The sequence below is a fragment of the Lampetra fluviatilis genome, chromosome 10 (genome assembly GCF_964198595.1).
Source record: "Lampetra fluviatilis chromosome 10, kcLamFluv1.1, whole genome shotgun sequence".
NCBI classification, from domain to species: domain Eukaryota; kingdom Metazoa; phylum Chordata; class Hyperoartia; order Petromyzontiformes; family Petromyzontidae; genus Lampetra; species Lampetra fluviatilis.
Genome location: NC_136284.1, coordinates 10501310 through 10526885, shown reverse-complemented (window position 1 = coordinate 10526885; position 25576 = coordinate 10501310). Strand labels below are relative to the sequence as shown.

At 46.6% G+C, this 25576-nt stretch overlaps 2 protein-coding genes across 5 annotated transcripts in view; both read left to right on the top strand.

Annotated features, from left to right (window-relative positions):
- Positions 1-754: 754 nt before the first annotated feature.
- Positions 755-16331, top strand: LOC144934565 (ras-related protein Ral-A-like). 2 transcript variants are annotated; one of them, XM_078860494.1, is made up of 5 exons: positions 755-887; positions 5533-5658; positions 9010-9218; positions 10739-10913; positions 12252-16331. In XM_078860494.1, exons 2-5 carry the CDS (start codon positions 5545-5547, stop codon positions 12378-12380), a joined length of 627 nt encoding a protein of 208 aa, XP_078716620.1. In that variant the 5' UTR covers positions 755-887; positions 5533-5544; the 3' UTR covers positions 12381-16331. The 2 variants fall into 2 exon arrangements, with proteins under 2 accessions (XP_078716620.1, XP_078716619.1); XM_078860493.1 differs by having other exon boundaries at positions 756-937.
- Positions 16332-18846: 2515 nt separating this feature from the next.
- The window catches only part of SUGCT (succinyl-CoA:glutarate-CoA transferase), a 35007-nt gene continuing 28277 nt past the window's right edge, over positions 18847-25576 (top strand). For all 3 annotated transcript variants that reach the window (XM_078860490.1, XM_078860491.1, XM_078860492.1), the window contains exons 1-4: positions 18847-19069; positions 19898-19949; positions 24071-24144; positions 24928-25013. In XM_078860490.1, coding sequence (XP_078716616.1) covers positions 18985-19069; positions 19898-19949; positions 24071-24144; positions 24928-25013 — 297 coding nt within the window. In that variant the 5' untranslated portion in view covers positions 18847-18984. The remainder of the gene's footprint in view (positions 19070-19897; positions 19950-24070; positions 24145-24927; positions 25014-25576) is intronic.

The window sequence follows — 25576 nt, the reverse complement described above, 5'->3', positions numbered from 1 at the left end:
ACACAGCCAATCAGTGAGGTTTGTCACGTAAACCCGAACGTGCCGAGTTAGTTACTCAGCACACCGGTGCGCTGCGGAGTAAACCCCACGGCGGTGGTGACAACAACAAGAAGCAGCAGCAGCAGCATCATCAGGCGGTGTGCCCGAATTGTGCAGAAGGCATTCCGCGAACCACAGCGGCGGACAGATGGACAATGACCCCGAGGGTTTCTTTGTCAAGGCTCTGACGCTGTCCCCCTTTACCACTGCACATCTGTGGTGGGGGGGGGGGGGCAAAGAGCTTCATAGCTAATCGGATTCCTCCGCTCTAAATAAAGATTCTGAATCTTAAGGCCACAAGCGACCACCCCCACCGTGCAGGGGCCACCGCGTTGGGGGGCACCGCTTTGGGGGGCACCGCTTTGGGGGGGGGGGGCGCGTTGGGGGGGGGCACCGCATTGGCGGGTCCAGGCCGTCCCTGCCTAAGATGGCCACCGTCAATCCACGCGGTCGCGCTTTTGTGACGTCACGGGTAGGACGAGGCTCCTCCCCCTCTGGGGGCGGGTCACCCTCCTCTCCCCCTCCCACCCCGATTCCGGTTCAGCCCCGGCTAAGTTTATCACGCACAAGACGCCCTCAGGGCGCATTCTTATCGCTTGACACCCCCCCACTCCTTGCAACGAAACGGGCCATTTGTGCCCTAGGGGCGGTTTCTATCGGCGAAGCGCATCCCGCCTCCCGGTCCCCACGCCCCCCCAGCACAGCAGCTGCCCCCCCCCGCCGCTCCTTGTCGGTCGCGCACGGAGCGGACGCATCGGAGGGAGCGGTGGGAGCTCAAAAATCGCGTTGAGAATCGGAGGAGAATAAGAGATCGAAGGAGCGAGCCTCGTCCGGGAGACGCGGCCGAGGTGACGAGCGAAGGGGGTGGGTGGGGAGCAAGAGAAGAGAAGGAAATCGAGTAAAACGTTTCTCTTTACCCTCTCGCTCTGAGCTCACTCACACACACCTCACACACACACAGGGTGGTGGTTGTGGTGGAGGCCTCTTAACACATCACGGCTTTGCCTCAAGCACGGAGGCGATCTGCCGTGGCGTTGTTAACAGGCGGCTGGTGTCATCGCGGTGTCGCCGTCGGGGTTCTCGCTCGGCCGCTGAAGCCGGTGGTGGCAATTCCACGGTGCTGTGGCCGGGCGGAGGACGGCGGGGGGAGGGAGGGCAGAACAATACGTTGCTGTGCTATATATACACACCATTGTTAATTTGGATCTTTCGTGACTGCAGGAATTACTCTTTGGTTCTTTCGGTAAAGTCACGTAGAGAGAGAAAATAATAATTCTAGATTTGAAGCTTTCGTGACTGCAAGGATTCATATATAGAGAAAATAACATAAAAAAATGCTATTATGCTATTACTTAATTAATTATTTTCTACTCTTAGGTTTTTTCGGTAAAGTCACGTAGGTAAAAAATAATAAAAATTATAGAAATAATAGAAATAAAATAATAAAAATTACCTACGTGACTTTACTGAAAAAACCTCAGAGTAGAACATAATAAATTAAATAATAGCATTTTTTAATTTATTATGTTCTCTTTAGACGTGACTTTACCGACAGAACCATAGAATAACATCATTGTGTTGGTGAACGCGGTCTTGACACAACCCCGGTGTTGGGGGGGGCCTTGAACAGTGGATTAATAACGGGGCTGCCCTACAATGTCTACAATGACAAGCCACGTGTTACTTGCTATGCGATGATAACATTGTTGCCGCACTGTGTGTACAGGCAAAGACTGTGTTTGTACTATGAATGTATTGCTACTAAGCATGTACGTTTCGTTTGTCAACTGCTGCTGGATGAGAGCCTCATGCCGTTGTGGGTCGTGGGAGTTATTTAACCATACTTCACCATTCAAGAGCCGAATGGCTCACAGGGCTATACCTAATACATGAAACTGAAAACTGAAACCATGACGGTCATTGTGGGTTGGTGAAGACGGCGAACAGATACGTGGGAGCGTATGAATACAGTACAACAGCTGATGTTCCTGTACTGCCCTCTGCTGTCCACCACCTAGACTCGCAGACTCTATGGTAGATCACCTATCTGTGCACAAACCTGTACTGTATTATACACGACAGTACTGTGTGTGTGTGTTAATCATGTGGCCCTGCGCTTGAGAAAAATGCATTGGCCGTGATGCCTCCCTGATTTGCGTTAAACACGAGCCGGGTATTTAACCACCCTGTCGTGGTGTAAGCAGCATATGCTATACGAAACGCACTCAGCTGTGCTTTAACACCCGGTGGTAAATCAACGGTGATTGCCCGTGTGGAATACGTCTCTCTTACCATAGAAACGTGGAATGTACACCACTGACTCAGGACTCTTGACACGTGAGCGCCTCAAGCATGCTTTGAGCTGAGAATCACCTTGGATTGTTGTTGTTACACCGAAACAGGCACACAGTGTGCCCTGGCATATTCTCACAATTTCAAATGTGAGTAATGCAGCGTCTGAATTCTATAACATCCCGAGAATTCTTCATGGCAGAAGTATGTGTAACACGGTGTATACCTTTAGATGTAAAGATTGCGTGACTGCAGGGATTCATATTCTTGGTTCTTTCGGTAAAGTCATGTAGAAGGGAAATAATAAAATAATGAAAATAAAACAATAAAATTCTCACGACATTTCGGCCACAACGCAAGCAGCCGTCCTCAGGTGAAGAAACAGAGCTGCTTCTTGCGTTGTGGCCGAAACGTCGTGAGAATTAAATTTTATTACGTTGAATTTTATTATTTTATTATTTCCCCTCTACGTGACTTTACCGAAAGAACCAAGAATACGGTGTATACCGCGTCGCCTATGACCAAATCAGCCGGAATGTGTCCCATCTCATCAGACATCAGAAGTTAATGAGGAGGGTAGAGCCTGGATAGCACTTTGGGAGGGCCATCGTCTTGCACCTTAAGATATTGTCACAGGCTGCTGCGTAGCTACGTAATCTGCATCGGAGGGTATTTTGTATTGTACTTATGTGCCCCCCACAGTCTTGGCTACTCGCCTACAACTTGCACCGAACAGCGTGAAGTGTGGTCAACTAACCGCAGTGATTTTGCACTGCTTGGGGATGCCTTCATCTGCTACTACAGTAACGAATTAAGCAGACAAAATATCTTATTCCTGTCTGTCCCTTCGCATAAATAAGTATTTTTTTACGCTTCCTGTCAACGACGAAACCTGTACAGTAAATGCATAATTTGTGTGGAAGCAATGCTGCTGAATTTTATATATATATACACACATATCTAGAAGGCATTGTGGTTGGCAGGAAATGTTAAAGTTTGTTTTGTGGAGGGACAGATTTATGGAGATATTTTGTCAGTTTTTCTATTTTTATTACTTATATTATCCACAGTGACTAATGCTACTACGACAGTTAGCAGTATTCGCCAGATGTATAGTAGTTTTTTTACCTTGATGAATGTCTAGTAACTGACAGTATTCTGCAAGTGAAAAACAAGGAAATCTATTTGTTTACATTATGTTTGAGCGGCGACCTAATATAACAATATATTGAAAACTGAAATGAAAACAATCTTCTCTCCCGTAATCTTTTTCGTCCAGACAATTTATTAGTTTGTGGGCTTGTGTGATAATATCTCTGTAATGCACTATCAGATGTCTGTGGTCAGATTGAAACCCAGAGCCACGGGGGTTATTCTGAAGCCACAACTTCACCACACCCTCCCTCTGCTGGTGATTTTATTATTACGAGAGCGTTATAGTATTATATCATAATGTCTTGCCCTTTGTCAGTCCGCTGCCGGATGAGGGCTTCCTCATGCCATGTCAGTCCGTGATCGTCATCAAACGAATCGGTTTGGGTTGGTGAAGTGGTGGTGGTGAAGGGGAGGTTCCAGGACCACTTAAGATATCACTCACCACTGATGGCCAGGAGTTTCACAGTACAGTGCACTTGTGACTACGACACCCATCTGTCTGATTTTTTTCAGTATGTAAATTAAACATATGAAGAGCCCCCTGATGTTTTTGTTAATGCACACAGGAAGATGCTTGATGTCCTACAGCAATACCAGTATCTCTGCATGTCCAGTATTTGGAATTTGAACCTATTTTGGACTTACTGTACACATCCTATCACTGAGCGGATAATGTTGAATTTCGAGAACGCGAGTGGGTGAGTTTACTATATTCCAGCCCTCATTCATTCCCTACATAGAGGCGATTTAAATTACCTTATATATTGCCTTATGTATATTTAAGTACATATTACGAATCAAATTTTCCTCTGGCAAATACTGCTGTAAAGCATCACATCCGTGAGCATGAACAATGCATGTTCATGTCACCGCTCTGTCTGTGCCCGCTGTGTTAAAGTCCAAAGGCTAAGCAGCGCTTTAAGAGCAAGTGCCCTTTTTTAAATGTTTTTGCATGAAGGGCCTGCATTGACATGCGTGGCAGTGTTCCAGCAAAGCCCCCTTCAAGGCCCAGTCGTTGCGAATTTAAACGAGCCGCTCAAGGCCCTGCCTGGCCAAGCTAAAGCGCCCTGCACAAAGAGGGCATTCATAAAAACACCGCATTAATAATAAAACATTAAACTGCAAGGTACAAACAGAAGACTCGCTGCAGAAGGAAATGCCTTTTGTTGGCATTGGCTTGTTTTACAAAAAAAAACTAAAAATAATGAACACGCAGCTGAGGAGGAAATTCCGAGCAAATGAGCCATGCTTTGCCAAATGTGAAAAATGTGTCACATTAATTGGCAGGGCAGGGCCTCCTCGGTCGCCCTTTTTGCGGTCGTGTGGGCTGGACTCATCCGTCTTGACTAGCATGCTTGAGGGCGGTAAATACGCTTCCTTGTAGACGTTGTCAGGGCACGCGTTGGTTACCAAAAAATAGAAACATTCAAATTCTTTGGAGCAGTGAAATGGCAGTGGTCGCATTTTTATATTTCTCAGTTGAGCTTGGTGTATATTATACGGTACATTAAGTGCTTTTATGTGCATGTATACATATAGCCTATGATCGACGGATATCAGAAGTTAAGCAGGGGTTGACCCTGGATAGTGCTTGGATGGATACGCACCATGTATAATAGGTGTTATAGGCTGAAACTTTGTGGCAAGCAGCATAGGGAAGTGTAAAAAACTCCATTGTTGCAATATACATCTATGCTCCCACATCTGTTCTATGCCTTCAGCCCTCACTGACCAGCTTTGTGAAGTATGGTCAAATAACCCCCATGAACTGCATAGTGTAGAAAGGCTGTCAACCAACAGTGGAATGACAAAGGTCTGCAGCCTACAACAACCTGTTTGTGCATGGTGGTCACCCTGGATGAAATGTGTCTTATAAATGTCAATTATTATCCTAGCACTATCAAGGCGCAATCATGATTTAGCTTTCGAAATCTGACGAAATGAAGCGCACGCCGGGTAATGTACACCAATGACCCAGCGGTTCCACAATTGATGTTACCATAGGAGCACGCACTGGAACACTAACGCCATTGCCTTTCGCTTCAGAGGACCACAGCCATGTCGGGAAACAAGGGCAAGGGCCAGAACTCGCTGGCGCTCCACAAGGTCATCATGGTGGGCAGCGGCGGAGTGGGCAAGTCGGCGCTCACCCTGCAGTTTATGTACGACGAGGTGAGGCCCCCTGTTCGCTCACTTTCTCGCATGCATGCACGCACGCACCACAGATCTTATAGTTTCTACGCCACCTGCAGCCACGTGTGTACACACCATTCGCGAGGCAGTGGTTAACAGTTCCGCTGAAGATTGAACGGTAACCTTGAATCCATTTGTCCTGAGATCCTTGTATGTACATGGGTTTCCTTTGGGGTACTCTGGTCTCCTCTGATATAAAGCCAAACAAATGTTTACTTCCCTGTGCAGGACCCACCTGAGGCTGAGTCTTGAGACTCAATAAGGATTTCCTTGGGAACGATACGTTAGCGTTTTCATGAGTTTCGGTGCAGGAATACGACATTCTGCTCGCACTACCTAAACGAAGATTTGAACGTTCGTTCGGCAGATCTTCCTAGAATAGATATTGTCTGGCTCTCATATACATTCTCTTGCTGTCTAAAGCAGTTAAACTTGAATAATTGCTAAAGCTATTACCATAAAACTATCATGTTGAAGTATGTACTTGCTCATAGAGAAGTGCCTCCTGTGCAGGTTTTTGCTCCGTTTCCACCAGGCAACCTATGCACAACAGAGCCGTTGCAATTTTAATGAGTCAGGATTGTTTCGCTTTGCCTGGGCTTCCTTATTAATGGATGGTTCTCCTTGCAAGTACAATATAACACAACGCAGCGTGTGCTTTGTGTGCTGAGTTTGTCCGGGTACCCGTGAGTGAGTCAGTTTGGTCAAAATATAATCAGGTGAGAGCCCAATGAGACAGGATGTGTGTGTGTGTGTATTTTTGAAAGCACGCCCACGATAAAATCTCGCGAGAAATATTTAGGTTTAAGTGTGGCTTCATATTGGGCGGCTCCACATCATACGCGGTGTCTCAGTCAAAATTTCAAAGACATCATAATGTTTAACACTGTGGTGTCATTTTAATTATAGTTATCTATATGTTTAGGTAATGGCACGTACATGAAACTGAATACTGAATGCACCATCACCGTTGCAAAATTAGTGAAAACGTGAGTTCTTATCAGTACATCTGACGTCTGGTATTTTAGAGTATTTCTCCCTTATCAAGAAAGAAGTAGTATATATGTTTTTATCTGCATTGCAGCCCTAATTGGTTGACATACTGTGTACAAGCAAAACTCCTCCCCTTGTGATTATACTAGTGATTACCCACATCTTCAAAGTGTCTGAAATGTAGGTTACGAAATCATGGAACTGCCCATAGGCAAACAGGGCCTTGGGGGCTGTTCTTGTGCAAAAGGATACATGCGTCATAAACCCTGTTGCAAAACAGTTACGTGTTAAGCTAGTGACTAGGCATGTAACGATTGGGTCCCTCATGTAATTCAGTAGTCATAATTTGGGATAATATTTTGGGATTGTGGTTCTAGAATCAATTGGTATTGGCATGTTTATGCTCTTCATTTATCACGTCTGTGCTATTTATACTGTCAGTCCAAATCGTACCCCACGTTGATGTTTGTTCTTATCGTAATCATGATCACGAGCATGTCTATATTTATGTTGTGCTTCACACAGTTGCTAACTTGTACAGGAGTGCAACTGTCATGCCTGGTTCATTTGAATCATCTTGCTTGAACCCTTGTACTGTTTGTGCTGCCTTATACTGGTAGGAACCTTTTGGTTACACCAGCCCAAAGGGGATTATTGTGTCCATCGTGCAGGGAGGAGCTGGGTGGGGAGGGAGGGGCTGGGTGGGGAGGGTGGGGAGGGGCTGGGTGGGGAGGGTGGGGCTGGGTGGGGAGGGGCTGGGTGGGGAAGGGCTGGGTGGGGAGGGTGTGGCTGGGTGGAGAGGGGAGGGTGGTGAGGGGAAGGGTGGGGAGGGTGGGGAGGGGCTGGGTGGGGAGGGGCTGGGTGGGGAGGGGCTGGGTGGGGAGGGGCTGGGTGGGGAGGGGCTGGTCACCCCGTGGTGCCCTTATAAAACTCAACGTTTAACCTACTCATGCCGGTTTGTGCCCGCCCTCACAGTTGGGCATATTTGCGGAATACACCATGCCGCCGTTGACATTGGCCATTGACCGAGCAACCCAACGTGTTCCTACCAGCTCCCTCCGCAGGAATGTGTTTTGCGTTATCTCGTTTGTGCTCTGTCATTTTCACGTTTGTCTTGTTGTTTTTTATCGTTTTTCATTTGTTCCGCCTTGTCTGTAAATCACTTGTTACTGTCTCATTCGAGGGCTCTCCTGGAAAATGTGTATAACCCACATTTGAACCCTATGGTGGGACCCCGGGGTCCCGAATAAACGGAAGTCGAAATCGTAATTAATTAATAACATTTTGGCAACTCCATCCCACCGCGTATTTAAACGCCGCGACCCACCTGGCGCGGATCATTCTGTTGTCATGTCGTCCAAGCGCAGCGAGGACGAATGCGCTGAAGAAACAAAACTTTTAAACTTTGATGAGCGCAACGTGTCGAGCTCGTCGAGAGGAATAGTTTGCCGTATTGATCGCCTTCAACAGACATAAAATGACGTCGCAACGCAGTTTATGCGAGAGCCGGGGGCTTATGGGACCACGGGGTCCGCCATAAGGTTAATTCATTGTTTTAAGATAAGCCTTGCTAGCTTTACAGGATACTTGATAATATACTCTTTGTTTTTATTTTATCATCTCCTCACAGATGGCCACACAATGAACCTAATAATGTATTTTCATCCACAATCTGCCTTCTGTAAACAAAAACCTGCTTTCAGGACAATTCTATTTTGTGGGTATCAGTTTTTCCAGGACATGCCCTCATATCATGATGTCTTGTCCCATCTCACTTGTTTTGACCATTTGCCTCAAGTAAAACATTTCCCACGAAATTAGCACAAACTAAATTGATCAGTGCTTGCATACACATGCTCACGATTCGATGCTTGCATCACGAGCGTAACTATTGATCATTATCGGTGCTCTCGTTCTTATTTTATACGGCATCTGAAAGGCAACGGACGCGTTTATAACTGCATGTCGAGTTTGGAAAGACATTCGATGGCACCTGGGGATTGCCCAGTGGATTCCATTTATACCTCTTGCAAAAACGCGTGCTGGACAACGATCGGTGATGTGAGCGACGATTGACTCATCGATCCATCGCGTGCAGAGTCATAACTATGTGACACTCATGCAGTGTTCTTCATCGCAAGGCCCGCGGGCCACCGGCGGCCCCTGGTGGCCTTTATTGTGGCCCGTGACGTGTGGCCCCCGAAAATACACAACATGTGAAAACACCCCCTGCAGGCGGTGTGACGGCCCTCACACTGATGATGTCTTATCGGTGAAAGTGCCCCCCCTCTGAAAATGTGTGAAGAACACTGCACTGATGAGCCCGTTGCATAACAGTTTGTGGAGGACTACGAGCCCACCAAGGCCGACAGCTACCGCAAGAAGGTGGTGCTGGACGGCGAGGAGGTGCAGATCGACATCCTGGACACGGCCGGGCAGGAGGACTACGCCGCCATCCGAGACAACTACTTCCGCAGCGGCGAGGGCTTCCTCTGTGTCTTCTCCATCTGCGAGCACGAGTCGTTCGCCGCAACCTCCGAGCTCCGGTGAGCGTTGCTTGGGGGCGAAGGGTGGCGTGGGGGTGTTGGAGGGTTTTATCTTTCTACCTTTACACCCCCTCCGTATGATTTGAATGAATTGAGTGTCCTGGATAAACTTTATAACCCACATAACTCATTGTCCAGAGAGAAGGTAGGCTTCTGTATAGATGATTTCTGGTAGCAGAGATGAACTGGTTGAGAAGGATGTTTGGGAGAATCAGCATGAGACCATGAGGAATGAGAGAATTAGCCAGCAGGAGACGTGAGTGCAAACGATGCAAAAAAGCACGGATGTCTTTGGTTTGATTGCGTAAAAGAATGGAGTCCCATCAAATGGAAGGAGCAGAGGTGGTAGAGGCAACCCATTCGACGTAGCATAATAGAGGACTTGAGAGAACTTGAATCTGTTAAGAAAAGTAACTGGGTTGTGCAGAACATGCCATGAGCAGGGATGAATGCCGGTGGTCAAGAATAATGACCTCGTGGCAACCAAAGGAGGGAACGAATTCTAAGAGGATGCTCACTAGTTCGAGGGCTATAATAAGCTCGTGTGCAGGTACTTGGTGAATTGTTACATCGCTGGACCATGGGGGTTGGGGGGGTCCCATCTCTGAAAAAGAGCTGTATAGCTCATCGGATTGCTCCAGCTTAAATAAACATTCTGATTCTGAGGCCTTCAACCAGGAGTGGACAGAGCATGGCTGATGACTTGATTTGTTATATGTACAGGCAGTCCCCGCTTTGGTGTGGTTCGGTCATGTGGAGAGAGAGCAGGAAAATTATGTGGGGCAGAAGGTGCAAGTGATGAAAGTGGAAGGAAAGAGATCAAGAGGAAGGCAAAAGAAGAGGTGGGGAGGGAGCGATGTGGTGCGATCGGACCATAGTGGCCCGAGGAGCGGAAAGAGAGATGGTGCAGGACAGGGCAGCGTGGAGAAGGTTGGCAGGACAGCGGGACCCACGTGAGTGGGACAAACGTGTGGAAGACGGGCAGTTCCCGCTCTTACGACGTCACAATACACTCCTGGAAACCCCGTCGTAAATCGGACCGTCATACAGCGAACCTAATTTTCCCGTAGACTGTAGAAACGGTAGAAACATCACTTGCCGATGTATCTTTCCTATCGGCCATCTTTAACAGGTTTTAATGGGTACAAATACACAAAACCACTTGAGAATCAAAAAAGCCGCACTCCAACTCACATCGGTAACCAGACCGACTTTTCAAATGCGTTCGGAGGTCGTGTCGGAAGACGCGTCGTAAATCAAATTTCTGCATCGATCCGCGGTGGCGTTATAAGAACGTCGCGAATGTGCATTGTCGTAAATGGGAACGTCGCAAGCCGGAGACCGCCTGCATTGATATTTTCCCGTGATGCGCTTTGCATACGATCGATCTACTCCGTCTGGCCGCCGACCTCCTAGGCGCAGTCGGCCAGAGCGTGCGCCCTCGCGGGATGCGTCGCAAACGCGAAAGGCGAGGAAGTCGGAAGCGTGACCGACGGTGTTTTGCCGTCTTGTGCGCACAGCGAGCAGATCCTGCGCGTGAAGGAAGACGAGAGCATCCCGTTCCTGCTCGTGGGGAACAAGTCGGATCTTGAGGAGCGGCGCCAGGTGTCGGTGGAGGAGGCGCGGTCGCGCGCCGACCAGTGGGGCGTGAGCTACGTGGAGACCTCGGCCAAGACACGTGCCAACGTCGACAAGGTGCTGCACCAGTATCCCCCCTCAACACACCTCGTTCTCACCTGTTCTCGCCTGTCCTTCTTTCGTATGGTGACAAGATGTTAACTACCTCGCCTGGTATACAGGAGGTCATGGGTGCGATCCTGACCCGGACGCCTGGATATTCGGAGTTTGCGTGTTCTCCCTGTGGTCGCATGGAGTTTTCTCCGGGTCCTCTGGTTTTTGGCTGCTTTCCATTTCCACGTGATAAGCCACTTCTTTAAGCTATCATTTGTGGCCTGCTCGCTTTTTAAAAAGAGGTATATTGCTCATTTGGCTTTACCTGTGTATCGCTGTCCTGATGATTCAGATTAGTTGCTACGCAGCAATGCTGTATCTCACGACTAACACACTACCCCTTCGTCAATCCACTTTGCTTGATTTTTGGTCATGGACTGGAGTCGCCAACCTGCGACTCTGCAGCTGCATGCGGCTCTTTAAGGACCACTTCGCAACATGATTGCCCAGTGGGGCCACCGTCTCGTATTCACGTGCATTGCTGCTCTGGAAATATTTTCCCGAAAAAAAAAATCGCACTTCCTGTTGTTTTGGTTGCCGACCCGTGGTCATGGAGGGGCAGGGGGGGGGTTATTCGACTATACATCGCTCTGCACGCCGGCTGGTGAGAATTGGTGAAGGGGGAGAGTGTAGAAGTACAGTAGAGCGATGGATTTTGCTGCACTATCCTCTGCTGCCCACAGCGAAGTTCTGTGACCTATTGCACCTGTTATGCATGGTGGTCGTCCACCAAAGCGATAAGCAGGCTCAGGCCTGCTTGGGTTCCGAGAGCCAATGAGATTTGAGCGCATTGTGGGCGATTTTGTCAGAGGAATCTCATTATGAAGGTTAATTTAACATTGCCTCTGGCAGCAGACAAATCACAGAACTGATTTGGATCAATGAATAAGAAATAAAACAAGTAAATATTAAAAGACAAGCATTCACTGTTAAGTTAATAACATATATTAAATAACACAACTTCATCAAAACGATTTGATGTAATCATTTGTGAAGACAATAAAAAATATATTTTATTGATTAAAATAGATTCTTACGCTCATCATACAAGTGGAAAAGCACATGTCAGGATAATTTAATTAATATTTAAGCTAATTATATTCTAATTTAATATTTCTGCAAATTAAATGTGTACTAAACTGTCCAGAAGAGGTCAGTAAAAACAAGGCAAAAATAATCTCTCCTTGCATTGAATCACAACCCTTTCCTAGTGAATATTTACGTGGCAAATATTCCTTTGTGACGCATGGCGCGTTAACGGAATGAAACTAAACTTCTGCTCTGCCTCTTGTCGCTGCGAAGGTGTTCTTTGACCTGATGCGAGAGATCCGGACGAGGAAGATGGAGGACAGCAAGGACAACGGCAAGAAGAAGAAAAAGAACAACAAGAGCCTGGCCAAGAGGATTCGCGAGCGGTGCACACTCCTGTGAGAGTTTGGCGCACACCACCACCGCCGCCGCCGCCGCCACTAGCCTTGTTTGCATGATCACGTTTAACATGGAAGGCTCCTCCGTGCAGGCCGATCCGCTGCAAGTCACACTGGCCCTGTGCTCCACTGAGCACTGCTTGATTTTGTCAGCGGTCCTTAAACTGTCGTGGATATTCCACATTCCCTATGATGGGGACCAGTTTCTCTGTGAGGATGGCCACTGTTTGCTTGCCATCTAGCGGTGATTATTTTTACCCGCCAGAGCAGATTGACATGGGCGGAGCTTTTAACCCGACCCCGGATTTGAACTCGTGACTTTACAAAGTGGCCGGGATCGCTCAGCCAACTGAGCTATCCTGGCTGTTATGCAGTGCAGTGTGCAGATTGTGAAATTTGCTCATTTCTGTTGTGAAATTACCTGGCGCTTTCACCTGCCCCGTACGTATGCTAGTGGAGTGAGGTGCACTTGGTGGAAACCGGGGATAGGAGTTGCTGATTGATCTGCGGAAGAGAATTGAGTAGTGCCAATTCATTGGGCACTGTGGAGGCTGCACAAAAAGCATTTCAGTCAAGCGTTTTGAATGGCATGGATTTTTAACACATGTTTAATTGGTTGATCATGCAATAAAGGCTATTTGCGTAGCTTACAAATACATCTCTTAGATTTGTCTCCCATTACCTGACTCAAAAGAAATAGTACTGTAAAATTCACAACAACCATTATTAACAATGATTATAACTCGTTTCCATTTTATGTCGCTTTTGTAGTAAAATTAAAACAACCAAAAAACACATTCAGGACATTTCCTCCCCCTGTGCTGAAGTGTATGCTTAGTTTCTTGTGAACGTGGTGATGGGGAAAAAACATAACTAACAGTTTATTTGGTGCCAATCGAATCCAGATCAAATGAACCAATTACTAATGTAGCTCCAAGCGAAGTGCACGGTGGCTCTTTCAGTCTTTGTTCCTGAGCTGAGTTTAATGCCAAGGACAGCATAACGGCAGGGCTAAAGTCCCCTCCCTGCCTTGATAAATACCACTGACCCTCGTTTGAAACAATCTCCTCCTGCTGTGGTTTCTGCTGTTCATTTGCTGCACGTTACATTTAAGCCTTTGCGAGTTGATGCTGTTGTTTGCTGAACTGTTGAAAGGTCGCTATTGTGCTAAATGTCATTGGGTGAATGGGCTGTAAAATAACGATTTTAGCGGTTTGTTTTCAGTGAGCTATTTTTTCTTCCTTTTTTGAAGTAGTCTTTTTATTGAATGAGTGGTGTTTATGCCTTCGTGGCAGAGGGTCGTGGCAATGTTTCCATTATCTCGCTCGTGCTTTGCTTACCGATTTATGCTGAATTGTGTACTCTGAGATGTATTGCGATGAACCGCAGAGTGAAATGTACTCCATTTGACGCACACAACACACACTGGCTTTGCCCGTGTTGGTCATTGCTGTCCTGAATTCATGGACAATGCTGCCTTTATTCTGTATTGCTGAAGCTATGTATGTTTTTGTACAAACAAAAATGTAAACACATTGAAGGTAATGCTGCGAAATAATGTAACATTGTAAATGCATTTGATTCTTAAGTAATTCATCCAGGCTTAAGCATTACCTTTATAGTTTTACTATAAGTTTGGAGTCGTTCAGTTTAATTTGCATTTTGGAACTTGTGTTTTTCTGTCCGCGTGCGTATTTCACTAACACTATCTGTATTTGCCCTGTACTATAAACCGTGAAGTTGGACTGGAATGCTGTGGTGTAACATTACAGCACATGTGGTTCAGTTCCACTAAATGTTTTCTTCTTGTGCTGCCACTAGGAGTGGAACGATGCTTCGATTCATAATTATTGATTATTAAGCTGAAGTTACAAATGGCATATATCGAGTGAAACAAATATTTTTTCGATTTGCATTGTCCCTACTCGATGCACTACTGTTCACGACCATGAACTTTCCGCAAAACCCAAATTGCGAAGATACGGAATTGTTCCTCTCCTAGGGGACACATTGAACACGTGGCAGCAAGAACTTGGAGGAACCCAATGGCTGTTACCCATCGGTATGATGTACTTTACGTGGTGCTTGAACTCCAATGCGTTTGTGACCGCCCTATGCGACTCTACACTTGGGGTTCGCTTTCCAGACGTTTCAGAATGATTGTGCCAAACGCCGTCTGCCTGTATCTGCACAGATGTAAAATTCCACACTCTCCGTTCCACGCTTACTAAACGCATAACGGATGCATCCATTCATTGATTCTCATGATATATGCATTCAATCATGCACGTGCTAATTCATTGCCATTTTTTTCAACATTTGTTCTCATGGGGGAACACAACTACAAATGAGGTGGCAAAAATTAGAGACAATTTAATTGTGACCCCAAATCGTAACAATTCATTGTATTTCTTGGGAGGTGGAGGTGGTGAATCGTTATTTGCCTAGCATTGATTGGTGTGAGGTATTGCCCCACATCGGTTGTGTCATTGTGGTCAACACGGGGAGCAGAATTGAGTCAGCCCAAAGCTGTTTCTCATCATCGACGTCACAACTTGCTCATGGCATTGCCTCTCTGCGCTTCCCTTTGTCCATTCACATGGAGATTGGGTGCAAAAGACACATCGGTTATGCACAACACACATGGCGTGTGTGATTTGGTCCGTGTGAGATATGCGTCGTGTGCTGGTGGACGCCCACTTACAATCTTTGTTGATTGTCTCCCCGTACCCACCGCAGTGTTAATGTTTGTCTGCTGGGGTGTGACGTATGTATGAATGTTGAACTTCTTTCGCAACGCGATGTACAATTGGCCCTGTTATTTTTCTTGTTTGCGTATGCGCTCCTCTAAATTGGGTACACCTGGCATGTACAACCTTTCTAAAATGTGTGCAATTTAGATCAGGCTGTTCCAAAAGCGGCATACAAAAAAAGTACAGGACCGTATTTAAATTAAGTGTTACAAAAAAATGTACTTTCCTTTGCATGTGTGGCATTTTTTTGTTATGGCTTTAAAAAAAATATTGTTTCGAATCTGTTATTACGCTACCTTCACCTGGTATAAACACCGGGCTCGTCTGCTGTTTTTTTTTTGCTTTAACAAACCACAAATGTATAAGTGGTGTGTTTACGGAGCACTTGAGTAGCGTAAGTGGCAAGAGAATGGAAAGTGGTGATTTTTGCAATGAACAAACTCCTGCTGCCATCCACACGGGTAGAGGACAGCTTAGTTAATGATACGCTTACAACAATGCCTCGAATGCAGGAAAGCCTCGCCGAGTCTCAAGACTCCTTTTCAGGAGGGTTCCTGTTTTGAGATGTTGGGCCAATTCCATGCATTATGGGCTTTTCACAACGTCAAGCCTTGTGCAAGTTGACAAGCCAGGCTTGGATAATAAAATAACAATCTAAACCAAAATGTGCACTATAAAGTGTTAGGAGATTCTGCTAAAACTCGAGCAGACAGAAGCCAATGCAATGATACAACTGGTAGTCTGCACGTCGCCCTCCATGTGTATTTTGTATCTGATCACTGATGTTCTCATTCGCTCTTTGCTAAAGACAAAGGTAAAGCTGTAGCACGCACGGAACCTCACCCTACAGCGCGCGGGTAAGACATCTGTGACTTGATTACCATATTTGCCCCCCCCCCCCCCCCCCTTATAAAAACCCATGCCACTGAACTACAGGGACAGTCGTAGCCTTGTAATATTTGCACAAGATCAATGACTCGTCGTTCTGCGAGGCGAAGCTTGCACGCTTCAGAGTTGCGCCGTCAATGTCTGCCCTTGCGTTTGAAACTCAACCCAAGCCTTGGCATCGCTTTCTCTTGCACCCACCCGCTCGCGACTTGTACATTGGGGTTTTTTTTATTTTATTTAAAAATTTGCCACCAATCATTTAACCACTATGTACAGAATGTATTTTTTTGAAACGTAATCTCTATTTCATTTAATAAAAGTTGTTTTGATGAACGTGGAACTGGCTGCGTCGCTGACGACTTGCAATCTTGAATTTGTATTGTTTTTTGTGAGAAGAGGTTGGTACAATTTTATACCAATCGAAGCATCGGAGTTACGTAATGAGGCTGTCATATCCGTTCAGATCTCCCACAAAGCAGTGCAACCCGTTCTGTTCGATAGCGGTCCACAGAAGCAGATATCACAAGAACTCCCTCTGAGTACCCTTGAAGTCTGATTTAGAGAGGACAGCACTTTCTCATCTCTCCTGCCAGAGAGGAAAATGTACATTCCAAGACAGTCAACCCGGTATTTGTAATTTCCAGAGCTGGAACATCGCTAAATTAAATGTAGAACCGAATTGAATGTGATTTTTTTTTTTAAAAATTTGTTTGGTTGAGGCCATCAATACACGCTTGAGAACGCAGTTCAATCACAAACAGCTGCCAGGATTCGAAACCAATCTCGGTTATACCAACTTGGCACCATTCCCATGTAGTTTGGATTGTTTCGCATTGCGAAATAAATTATGGAATTCGTATGAAGTTACCATTTCGGTTTTTTAATGCTGTACATCGATTGTATCACGTTCGGTTGAATAAGTACACATTGTGATTATGTGTGAGTCCCCCCCCCCGGTATTTTTTAAAATAACTTCATCTTGTAATCATTTGCTACCCCAACCCCTACTGTCTATGTCAATGTTAAGCAACCCATGACTAATATTTACGCAGCCGAATCCTGTAACAAAATGCAGGCTCGGCCAAGACTTCAGCAGAGGGAAAATAGAGGGCTATCAGCCCAATCAGTGCTTAAGCAATAGCCAACTTACAGTGGTTTCAACTACAGTTGCCCCCCCCCCCCCCATATTGAAACAACAACAACAACAACCTACAATGGACAGGACACTCCAATTCGCCGACTCGCCCCCTCCCCTAGTAGACTCAGTAGATGTTAACTCAAGAACATCGTCAAAATCAGCCCAGCCAACGAAGATACGCCTGCGATCCAGTGCTTAAGGTAATGGTGAATCATACAGATTTGTGAAACGCCAACAAGACGGCGATGGGCGATTTGCGAGGTGCTCTGCTGGCACGTCCACAGATGGCGGTGGAGCAAAGTGGGTTGGTGAGCCCGTTCACGACGACCTTGGAGCGTTAACTCACCATCATTTACGGCAATGGCCAAACATCGCAAGGCAGGACGCGCCTGAAGACAACAAATATTGAGACTCCGTGATGCGCTCCTGGATAAAAAAAAGGGCATTGCCGTTTCAAGACTCACGGGTCAAAATAATTACCTGAAATGAAAACGCATCCAAAAAGTTAAACATATCTCTTTGACTCTTAGATTTTTTTCGGTAAAGTCACGTAGGTAAAAAATAATACAAATAAAATAATAATACATGAAAATAAATCAATGAAATCACGACATTTCGGAGACAACACAAGCTTCCTTCATCAGGTGTAAAAAGGCACAGCAAAATATCTAATCTTTTTACACCTGATGAAGGAAGCTTGTGGTGCCTCCGAAACGTGATTTAATTGATTTATTTTCATTTATTATTATTATTTTATTTTTATTATTTTTTTACCTTCGTGATTTTACCGAAAAAAACCTAAACGTATTAATCCTTGCAGTCACGAAAGCTTCAAATCTAGAATATCTCTTTGGTGCACTTCAAATTTTCAATTTGTATGTCACACCCGCCCACCCCCATTTAAAATAAACATTTTTTTATTTATTTTACCAGGTAAGGCCCACTGAGCGACATTGCTATTTTTCAGAAGCGACCTGGCCACAAATGATAGCTCAACCAAGTGGCTTATGTGGACATGTATTGCAGCCAAACACTCTGAACACGTTTCTCAATGTGGAGGGAGGAAAAACTGGAGGACCCGGAAAAAAATCCACGCGACCACGGGGAGATCTTGAAAACTGCAAACATGCAGGCGTCAGGGTCGGAATGGAACCCACGACCTTCTTGCATATCAAGCGAGGTAGTTAACATCTCGCCACCGTGGTGTCCCGATTGCATTGTCACGAGATTACACCATCCGTGCGTATCATTCTCAGATCAGTGCAACACCGTCACGTTTGAGAAGGGCCCGCGAAAGTAGATGTCACAGCGCTTCTCTCGACAGCCTTTCAAGAGACCTCTGGTCAACAAAAGTAGGGGGCAGCATTTTACCCACCAGTCCTGCCTGGTCTAAACCCTCTTAGAAATACATGCCCCACGGAAGATGCGCTTGCCACAACTTGTTTAGTTTTTTGTCCTTCCCCCGAACCTCCGATTAGCACGTGTGGCTACGTACGGTACGCACGAAGTTCAACATGCAGTGCCCATACATATTTATTTTTAGACCATGAGCTAACACCCCCCCCCACTCACTTCACTCTGGTATCTGTGGGCGCAGGGGGGCGTGCGTGCGTGCGTGAGAGCGACGTGGTGTCCAAACCAGCCACGTGTTTCCGCTGCGTGAGAATATTTATTAATTTACTTGGAAGCAATTCTAATGCCCCGAGCCCGCAGTCGATTCCAGTTAAAGGGCCGTTGCAGTGCCTAATTGGCGACGCTGGAGGGCGGATTGGAAGCGAATCATTGCCGCTAACCTTCACTCTGCCCACGCATTTGCTCCGCGTCCCGCGATGATCTTCCACGGATTTCTAAAGGAGCTCACGCGTATTCCACGACCCTCCGGACCGGCCGTTACACAACTGAGAAGGCTTTCTGGTAAGAGATCCTAACGCAGCCGTGCCGTGCCAGGTTACTGTTATCATGACACGTGTGTACATCGACGTTGCCCACCGTGTGCGGTGCACGTCATTGTCAGCAGCTTTGATCTCTCCACAGCTGGCTCGAACGCCTTCCCAAAGCCGTCGCCAGCGCTCGCTGCGCTGACGATGCATTCGTTTATCACCGCGATTTCATAGCTCCATCTCCACGGTGGTGCGGGGGGGGTGGTGCGGATTGTCCTCTTTCGGGAGTGTTTCCCGCGCTGATCTTCTTTGCCACCGTGCGCTCTTCACACGCAAAGGAGAAGAAGAGGAGGAAAGGAGGAGGAGGAGGCATCCTGGGCAGTGGCGACACATCGATCGTCGAGTAATCTCCGCATCGCCTCTCCCTCCCCCACCCCCAAGGCGGAGAGAGGTCCTCATCCAGCAGTGGATTGACACAGGCCGTCCATGGACATGCACACAATGCCCAGGGACAAATGCGAGCCGCGAGAATGTCTTCCCTTTACTCGGCCCTTGCTTTTCCCTTCCCCCGTATCAAAACAAAAAAAACAAATTCCGCGTTCCCGCTCGCAGTCTCTACGTAAGTAGGGTTGTGAGCCCCCCCACTCCTCCTTTCTCTCTCTCTCCCCTAACCCATGAGCTCATTGTTCGGGATTCTGCCCGCTGAATATCTGTGCCCCCCCCCGCCTTCCCTTAACATTGCTCGCGTTCGTGTCGAATAGAAAATAGAAATCAAAGAGCTGCGAGAACGTGGGGAGCCACACCGGTTGCGATATCGTGGTGAAGTGGAGCACTCACTGAGCCCTGTGTTGTTCCCCTGCAGGAGAGGATGGAGGGAGACCTCTGGATGGCATTCGAGTCCTTGATCTCAGCAGGTACGGAGCAAAACCGTGAGGTCTCCTTGAGGAAGACTGGACATCTGTGATAAAAAAAAAATAGCTTCATAGCTCATCTGATTCCTCCAGTGTGTATATTCTGATTCTGACGAGATGTAGCGTCAAGTCTGATTCTCCTGGCTCAGGATAGACGGTCATCCTCGCAGCAGCGGCTTTTTGCTGGCCATCTAACAAAGATGCGCTTCTGCGGCCGTCTGGAACGCTCTTCCTTCCGATGTTAGGAAGGCGCTGGAGCTATGCACTTTTAAACCATCTAGATTGAAAACGCATTTCTTTAGAACTGATTTTTGTGTTCAGTCTGTTGTCCTTCCCCCGCACTTTCGATTAGCACGGTTGGCTACGAACGGTGCGAAAGAAGTTCAACATACCTATATGTTCATCATCAGAATAGTCATCATCAGGTGGCTGAGTGGCTCCGAGGTCAGATCCTTGAGCTAGCACCAAGAGCCTGGGTTAGAATCCAACGAGGTCCCTTAAGGGTAGGGAGTGGTCTCAGCCCAGCCACCCATGACTGCACACAACAAAAACCACTCAAATTTGATTTCGAGTTAAAGCTTTCGTGACTGCAGGGATTCATATTCATGGTTCTTTTGGTAAAGTCACGTAGAAGGGAAATAATAAAATTAAAAAAAATACAACTATAAAATTATCACGACGTTTCGATTGCAACACAAGCATTCATCATCAGGTGTCACACCTAAAAACAAAACAATAAAACTCTCACGACGTTTCGATTGCAACACAAGCAATCATCATCAGGTGTGACACCTTATGATGATTACTTGTTTTGCACACCTGCTGATGATTGCTTGTGTTGCAATGGAAACGTCGTCAGAATTTTATTGTTTTATTTTTAAAATTGTATTATTTTCCTTTTACGTGGCTTTACCAAAAGAACCAAGAATATACATTCAAATTTGGTTATGCACTTAGTTACGGCTAAAATTCCATCTTTGAGAATTAAAATATTTCTATCGGTTTGACTGTTAATGTTTCGCAACTTACTCCCGGTGGCAGAGCAGCTGCGAAGTGGTGCCGCCAACTGTGTGGACCAGAGGGTCACTTGAAAGGGGATCTCAAATATCATGGGACCTCCTTTCCCAGTACTAAAATATAAGAATAGGGGTTTTACGAGGAATCATATCTGCATTAACCACAATACTTGTGGTCAGAGTGCAAACAAAAAACACACCTGGTTTTCACCTGAGGACGGCTGCTTGCGTTGTGGCTGAAACGTCGTGAAAATTATTTTATTATGTTTTATTTTTATTATTTTATTACTTCCCTTCTACGTGACTTTACCGAAAGAACCAAGAAGATGAATCCCTGCAGTCACGAAAGCTTTAAATCGAAAAAAAAACACACTCTGATAAGATATGCATTGTCCTTGAAACTGATTGGTCTACACCAGAGATAGCTTTCTTTTGAGCCTCATCTCAAACAGTGCTAGTTTCAAGGACAATGCATATATTATCAGAGTGGATTTTTTGTTTGCATTCTGAACACAAGTATTGTGGTTAATGCAGACATGATTCCTCATAAAAAGATTTAAGTTTCGTTGCCAGAAAAAAGGGTAAAAATCTATTCTGGGATTTCAAATAGTTCTACGATACCATTCCAGAGGCTCGTAACCAATAGGGGAGATTGCACTGCTCTGCTAGAAAACGCATTGAGACCTCGTTTCACGGCTCCTGAAATACATAGACTTTGGGACAAAATTGCGGAAACATTTTTGTTCAAAGCAAAAAAAAATCGCGAGTCAAGAGCATGACGTCACATGCCTACGATCCAGAGATTTGGAGTCTATGGTGTGTGGATCATGCAGAACATCCCAAAAGGCCCCAGGTTCCAAGCTGGTTAAGAGGCGGCAGTAGAGCAAGTTGGTTTGGCGACGACTCGTCTGTGAAGGCCACGTGGTTTTCCCATGACGTGTGGGTTTTCTGGGTAATTTTATCTTATGTGCAAAACACTTTAAAAATAAAAAACTGGCCAAACAACATCCCAATATATGACGCTCTTGAATGGGTGCATTGAAGCTCATCGAAGCTTTCCGGAACAAAATGTGATCAATTCAAATAATCGATTACTTACATTATCCCAGTAAATTGTGTCACCCGTTGAAGCAACCTGTGGCACGGTGGTCGTCGGAACAATGGAACCGTGACCACCGGTCGGTCGTTGGGGTTTTATTGTCCTTTTATAAAGCCACAACTTGCATCCAAAGTTCACCCCGCCTCTGCGCACACGTACACCACCCAGGCGCACACCTTCAAAGAAGGGCGCTTTTTTACTGCCAATCTCCCATGCAAAGCAGTGGTTCTCAAATGTTTTGAGCTGCTCTACCCCCCCTTGTTAAGTTTTGTTTCAACCGAGTGCCCACTTGCATGACCCAACATGGCTCTGAGAAATAAATACTGTATATGAATCGGGAACATCAACATTTGAACCAATCGACTACTTTGCGAGGTTTCCTAACCAAGACCGTAATTAATTATATATTGGGGGGGGGGGGGGGGGACATTCCCCCCCCCCCCCCCCAATATTCATATATGCTCAAAATGTCCCCCCCCCCAATATATTGCTATAAAATAGATTTCTGTTTATATGATTGTGGTTATGGTTGTACTTTATTAATCCGTAATCTCTGCCATTACATACAATGAAACAAGATAAGGTAAAAAAAGAAAAAACAGAGCAATGTAATACAATACACTATTAGACATTGTAAAAAAATAAATAAAAAGTCCATCCTATGTTAGTGAATTTTTAAAAATATTTTAGGCAAGAAATTAGTTTTCAAATGTAGATTTTTTTTTCTGGGGGGGGGGGGGGACCCCTAGACCCCCTGGAAGATTTGGTCCCCCCCAATGTTGACTCCATGGCTACGGCCTTGATCCCGACTAGCTAGTAACTGCAAGTGAATACAAACAATTCCAACGGATGCTGTGCATGTGTGACGCCAATTTGTTTCGCGCTCGTTGGTAACTTCTGGAAGCCACTTTTTTGTGAATCGATGAGCATAGAAAGGTATTTTATTATCGTTCCAGGTTACCATATGGATTTTAATGTTATCGTAGTTATTTAATGTTGGCACAGCCATACACGATTTGTCACCAGTGGCTCTCGTACGTGATATAATTTCACACATTTATAAATCACTTCACTTAACCCCCCCCCCCCCTGGGACATTGCCACATTACCCTCAGGGGTCCGCGTACCCCACCCGGTTGAGAACCACTGCTCTCAAGGGTTCTGGATGCCTGCCGGCCTACCGTTACTCGCCCCCACAATGGCCAATGATCGCCATTGCGGGTGTAAAGAATTGTTCCCTTGTACAACCACGTGCTTCACCTCTCGTGCGCAGTTCAGAATCAGAATTAAATATTTACACTGTCAGGAATCCGATGAGCTATCAAGCTCTTTAGTAGGCGCGTCGGTGCTTCCGTGGGAACCTCTCCATCCAGCACCTGGGACTAAAAACGGAATTCATCTCCCACACCGCTCCTCCAGGGGGAGCCGTGGCGCTGTGGCTCACACACCCGCCCTACGAACCTCTGACCACCTGCGTTCAATGCCTGGCCATGGTTAAAACGCCAATAATGAGTGGGGTCGTACCCGGATATGGGTTCTCTCCCCCCCCTCCCTTCACCAAAGCTGCAAGATCAGCATGGGAAGTACTGTATGGTGAAACTACCTCCACCAGCAAAACGGCATGGGTAGTTCTTCATCCAGGCTGTAAATTATTATTGTTTTAACTATTCCTCCAACTGCTCCTTTCAGGGGTAGGAATGGTGCATCTTGAAAAAACGTTAAATCTCACGTTACTATGTAGATGCGTAGCTGTTGACGGACTTTCAACCGGATTCCTAGCGAAAAGTCTCAACCAGTTACCGGCAAATGTTCGGGATCCATCCTTGACCCAGTTTATGAGCCACTTTTGCATGAGACTTAAATCAGTGTTGCTATTACAACGTGCTGACTATGGACTGGACTCAAATGTCTTCTTCTTTCTCCCTCCTTGATTTCCTCTCCACCCCATCCCCCCGATCCTCCACGCACACCTGCGCCCACCCCCCCCCTCACCTTTCTCTTCCCCACAGGGTGCTGGCCGGCCCCTTTGCCACCATGATCCTGGGCGACCTCGGGGCAGAGGTCATCAAGGTGGAACGTCCAGGTAAGAAACAACTCGGAGAACACGGGGCTAGATCGCCGACTAGACGTGTCAAGATTTACAGGCTGACACCTCCCCCCCTCCGCCCACAGATAGTCATGAAATTGTCACGATTAGATTCAAGATGAAGAGCGTAATCTAGGAAAATTGCGTCTCAATGTTGTAGGATTATTTTAAACGAGGCGCACCGTTTTTGCAAGGAGGCGTGTGAAATCACAGACCAGTGGGAGGAAGCTAGCCAGAGTTGGCACCAATAATTACCCAAGGTCAGCCGTCCTATATTGGGAAGTTTGGCCAACTCCATTAAAGTCTGTTTATGCACGTGGGAGGAAGCCGGCATACACGGGGAAGATCCACGTGCGCAAAGGTGGCAACACTCACTCTCTGTACAGATGGAACTCAATCCACTTGCTGTACTGCCGTACCCTGGTAAGCCAGATCATTGTGACCTCCCCAGCCACAGAGAGTGGGCTTCACGAATCTGTGTGATCCACCAACCCTCGTTGGACTATAGGCCACGTGCAGCGTAGCCACCAGTACCTGGCTTTGCATTTATTTTAAAAGCATGTTGCTACTTATTAGCTCATGCGTCCTGTCTGTCTCCTATTGATACCATTTGTTTCAAGTGTTGCCTGCGCCATTTATTATTGTCTGTCTTGTTGCCTCGTCTGCGATGTCTGTCTCGTTTGTACTGCCGATTGTGGTTTGTACTGCGTCGCGTTGTCAATCTGATCCGGCCAATCGGCCCACGTCACTTTTGGGGGTCGGTGGGAAATTCGGGCGCAGGTCTGGGGGACGAGACGCGGAGGTGGGGGCCCCCGTTTGCCAACACGGAGAGCGTCTACTTCCTGAGCGTCAATCGCAACAAGAAGGTACGAGTGGGGGGGAGGGCAGATTAAGGGGGGGGGGGGGGGGGGCAGAGGGCTTAAGATGATTCATTTTCAAAACTGTCACCCAATGCTGCAGTAAACTGAAAGAATCGTTCGTGCCATTTGGGATCATCTCTACTTCAGTCCTCCCAATCCCTTGTGGTACAGCTTGCTGTGATCACCAACCATCAGCTGTGCGCAGCTGGCAGTTGCTTAATTAGCATATGTGTAATGACGACTTGACACTTCTCTTGAGATGGCACTTTATTGACGACACATTCACTTGACATAAGGCGGAGACCCCCACTGCAACAACCCCAAGTCTCCTGCGCATCTCCCCCTTATATACCAAGGTGAGGCCACGCCCCCCTTCTCAATCATTCTCGCTGACTCTGGACGCTCGCTCCACCGGCAGACTCCGTCATCCTCTTCCGTCACCTGACCACGTTGCCTTCTCGATCATTCCCGTAGCTACCAGTCCCTTCGCACTCACAACGGATACCCCTGTTATTACCTACCGTAGCCACTAGTGTATTCGCATGTCGGCTGACTCCCCTGTCATTACC

Coding starts and splice junctions, on each gene's coding strand:
- LOC144934565 (XM_078860494.1), top strand. CDS start 5,545: ATGTCGGGAAACAAGGGCAAGGGCCAGAACTCGCTGGCGCTCCACAAG. Junction 9,219..10,738: donor GCCGCAACCTCCGAGCTCCG/GTGAGCGTTGCT, acceptor TTGTGCGCACAG/CGAGCAGATCCTGCGCGTGA. Junction 10,914..12,251: donor CACGTGCCAACGTCGACAAG/GTGCTGCACCAG, acceptor GTCGCTGCGAAG/GTGTTCTTTGACCTGATGCG.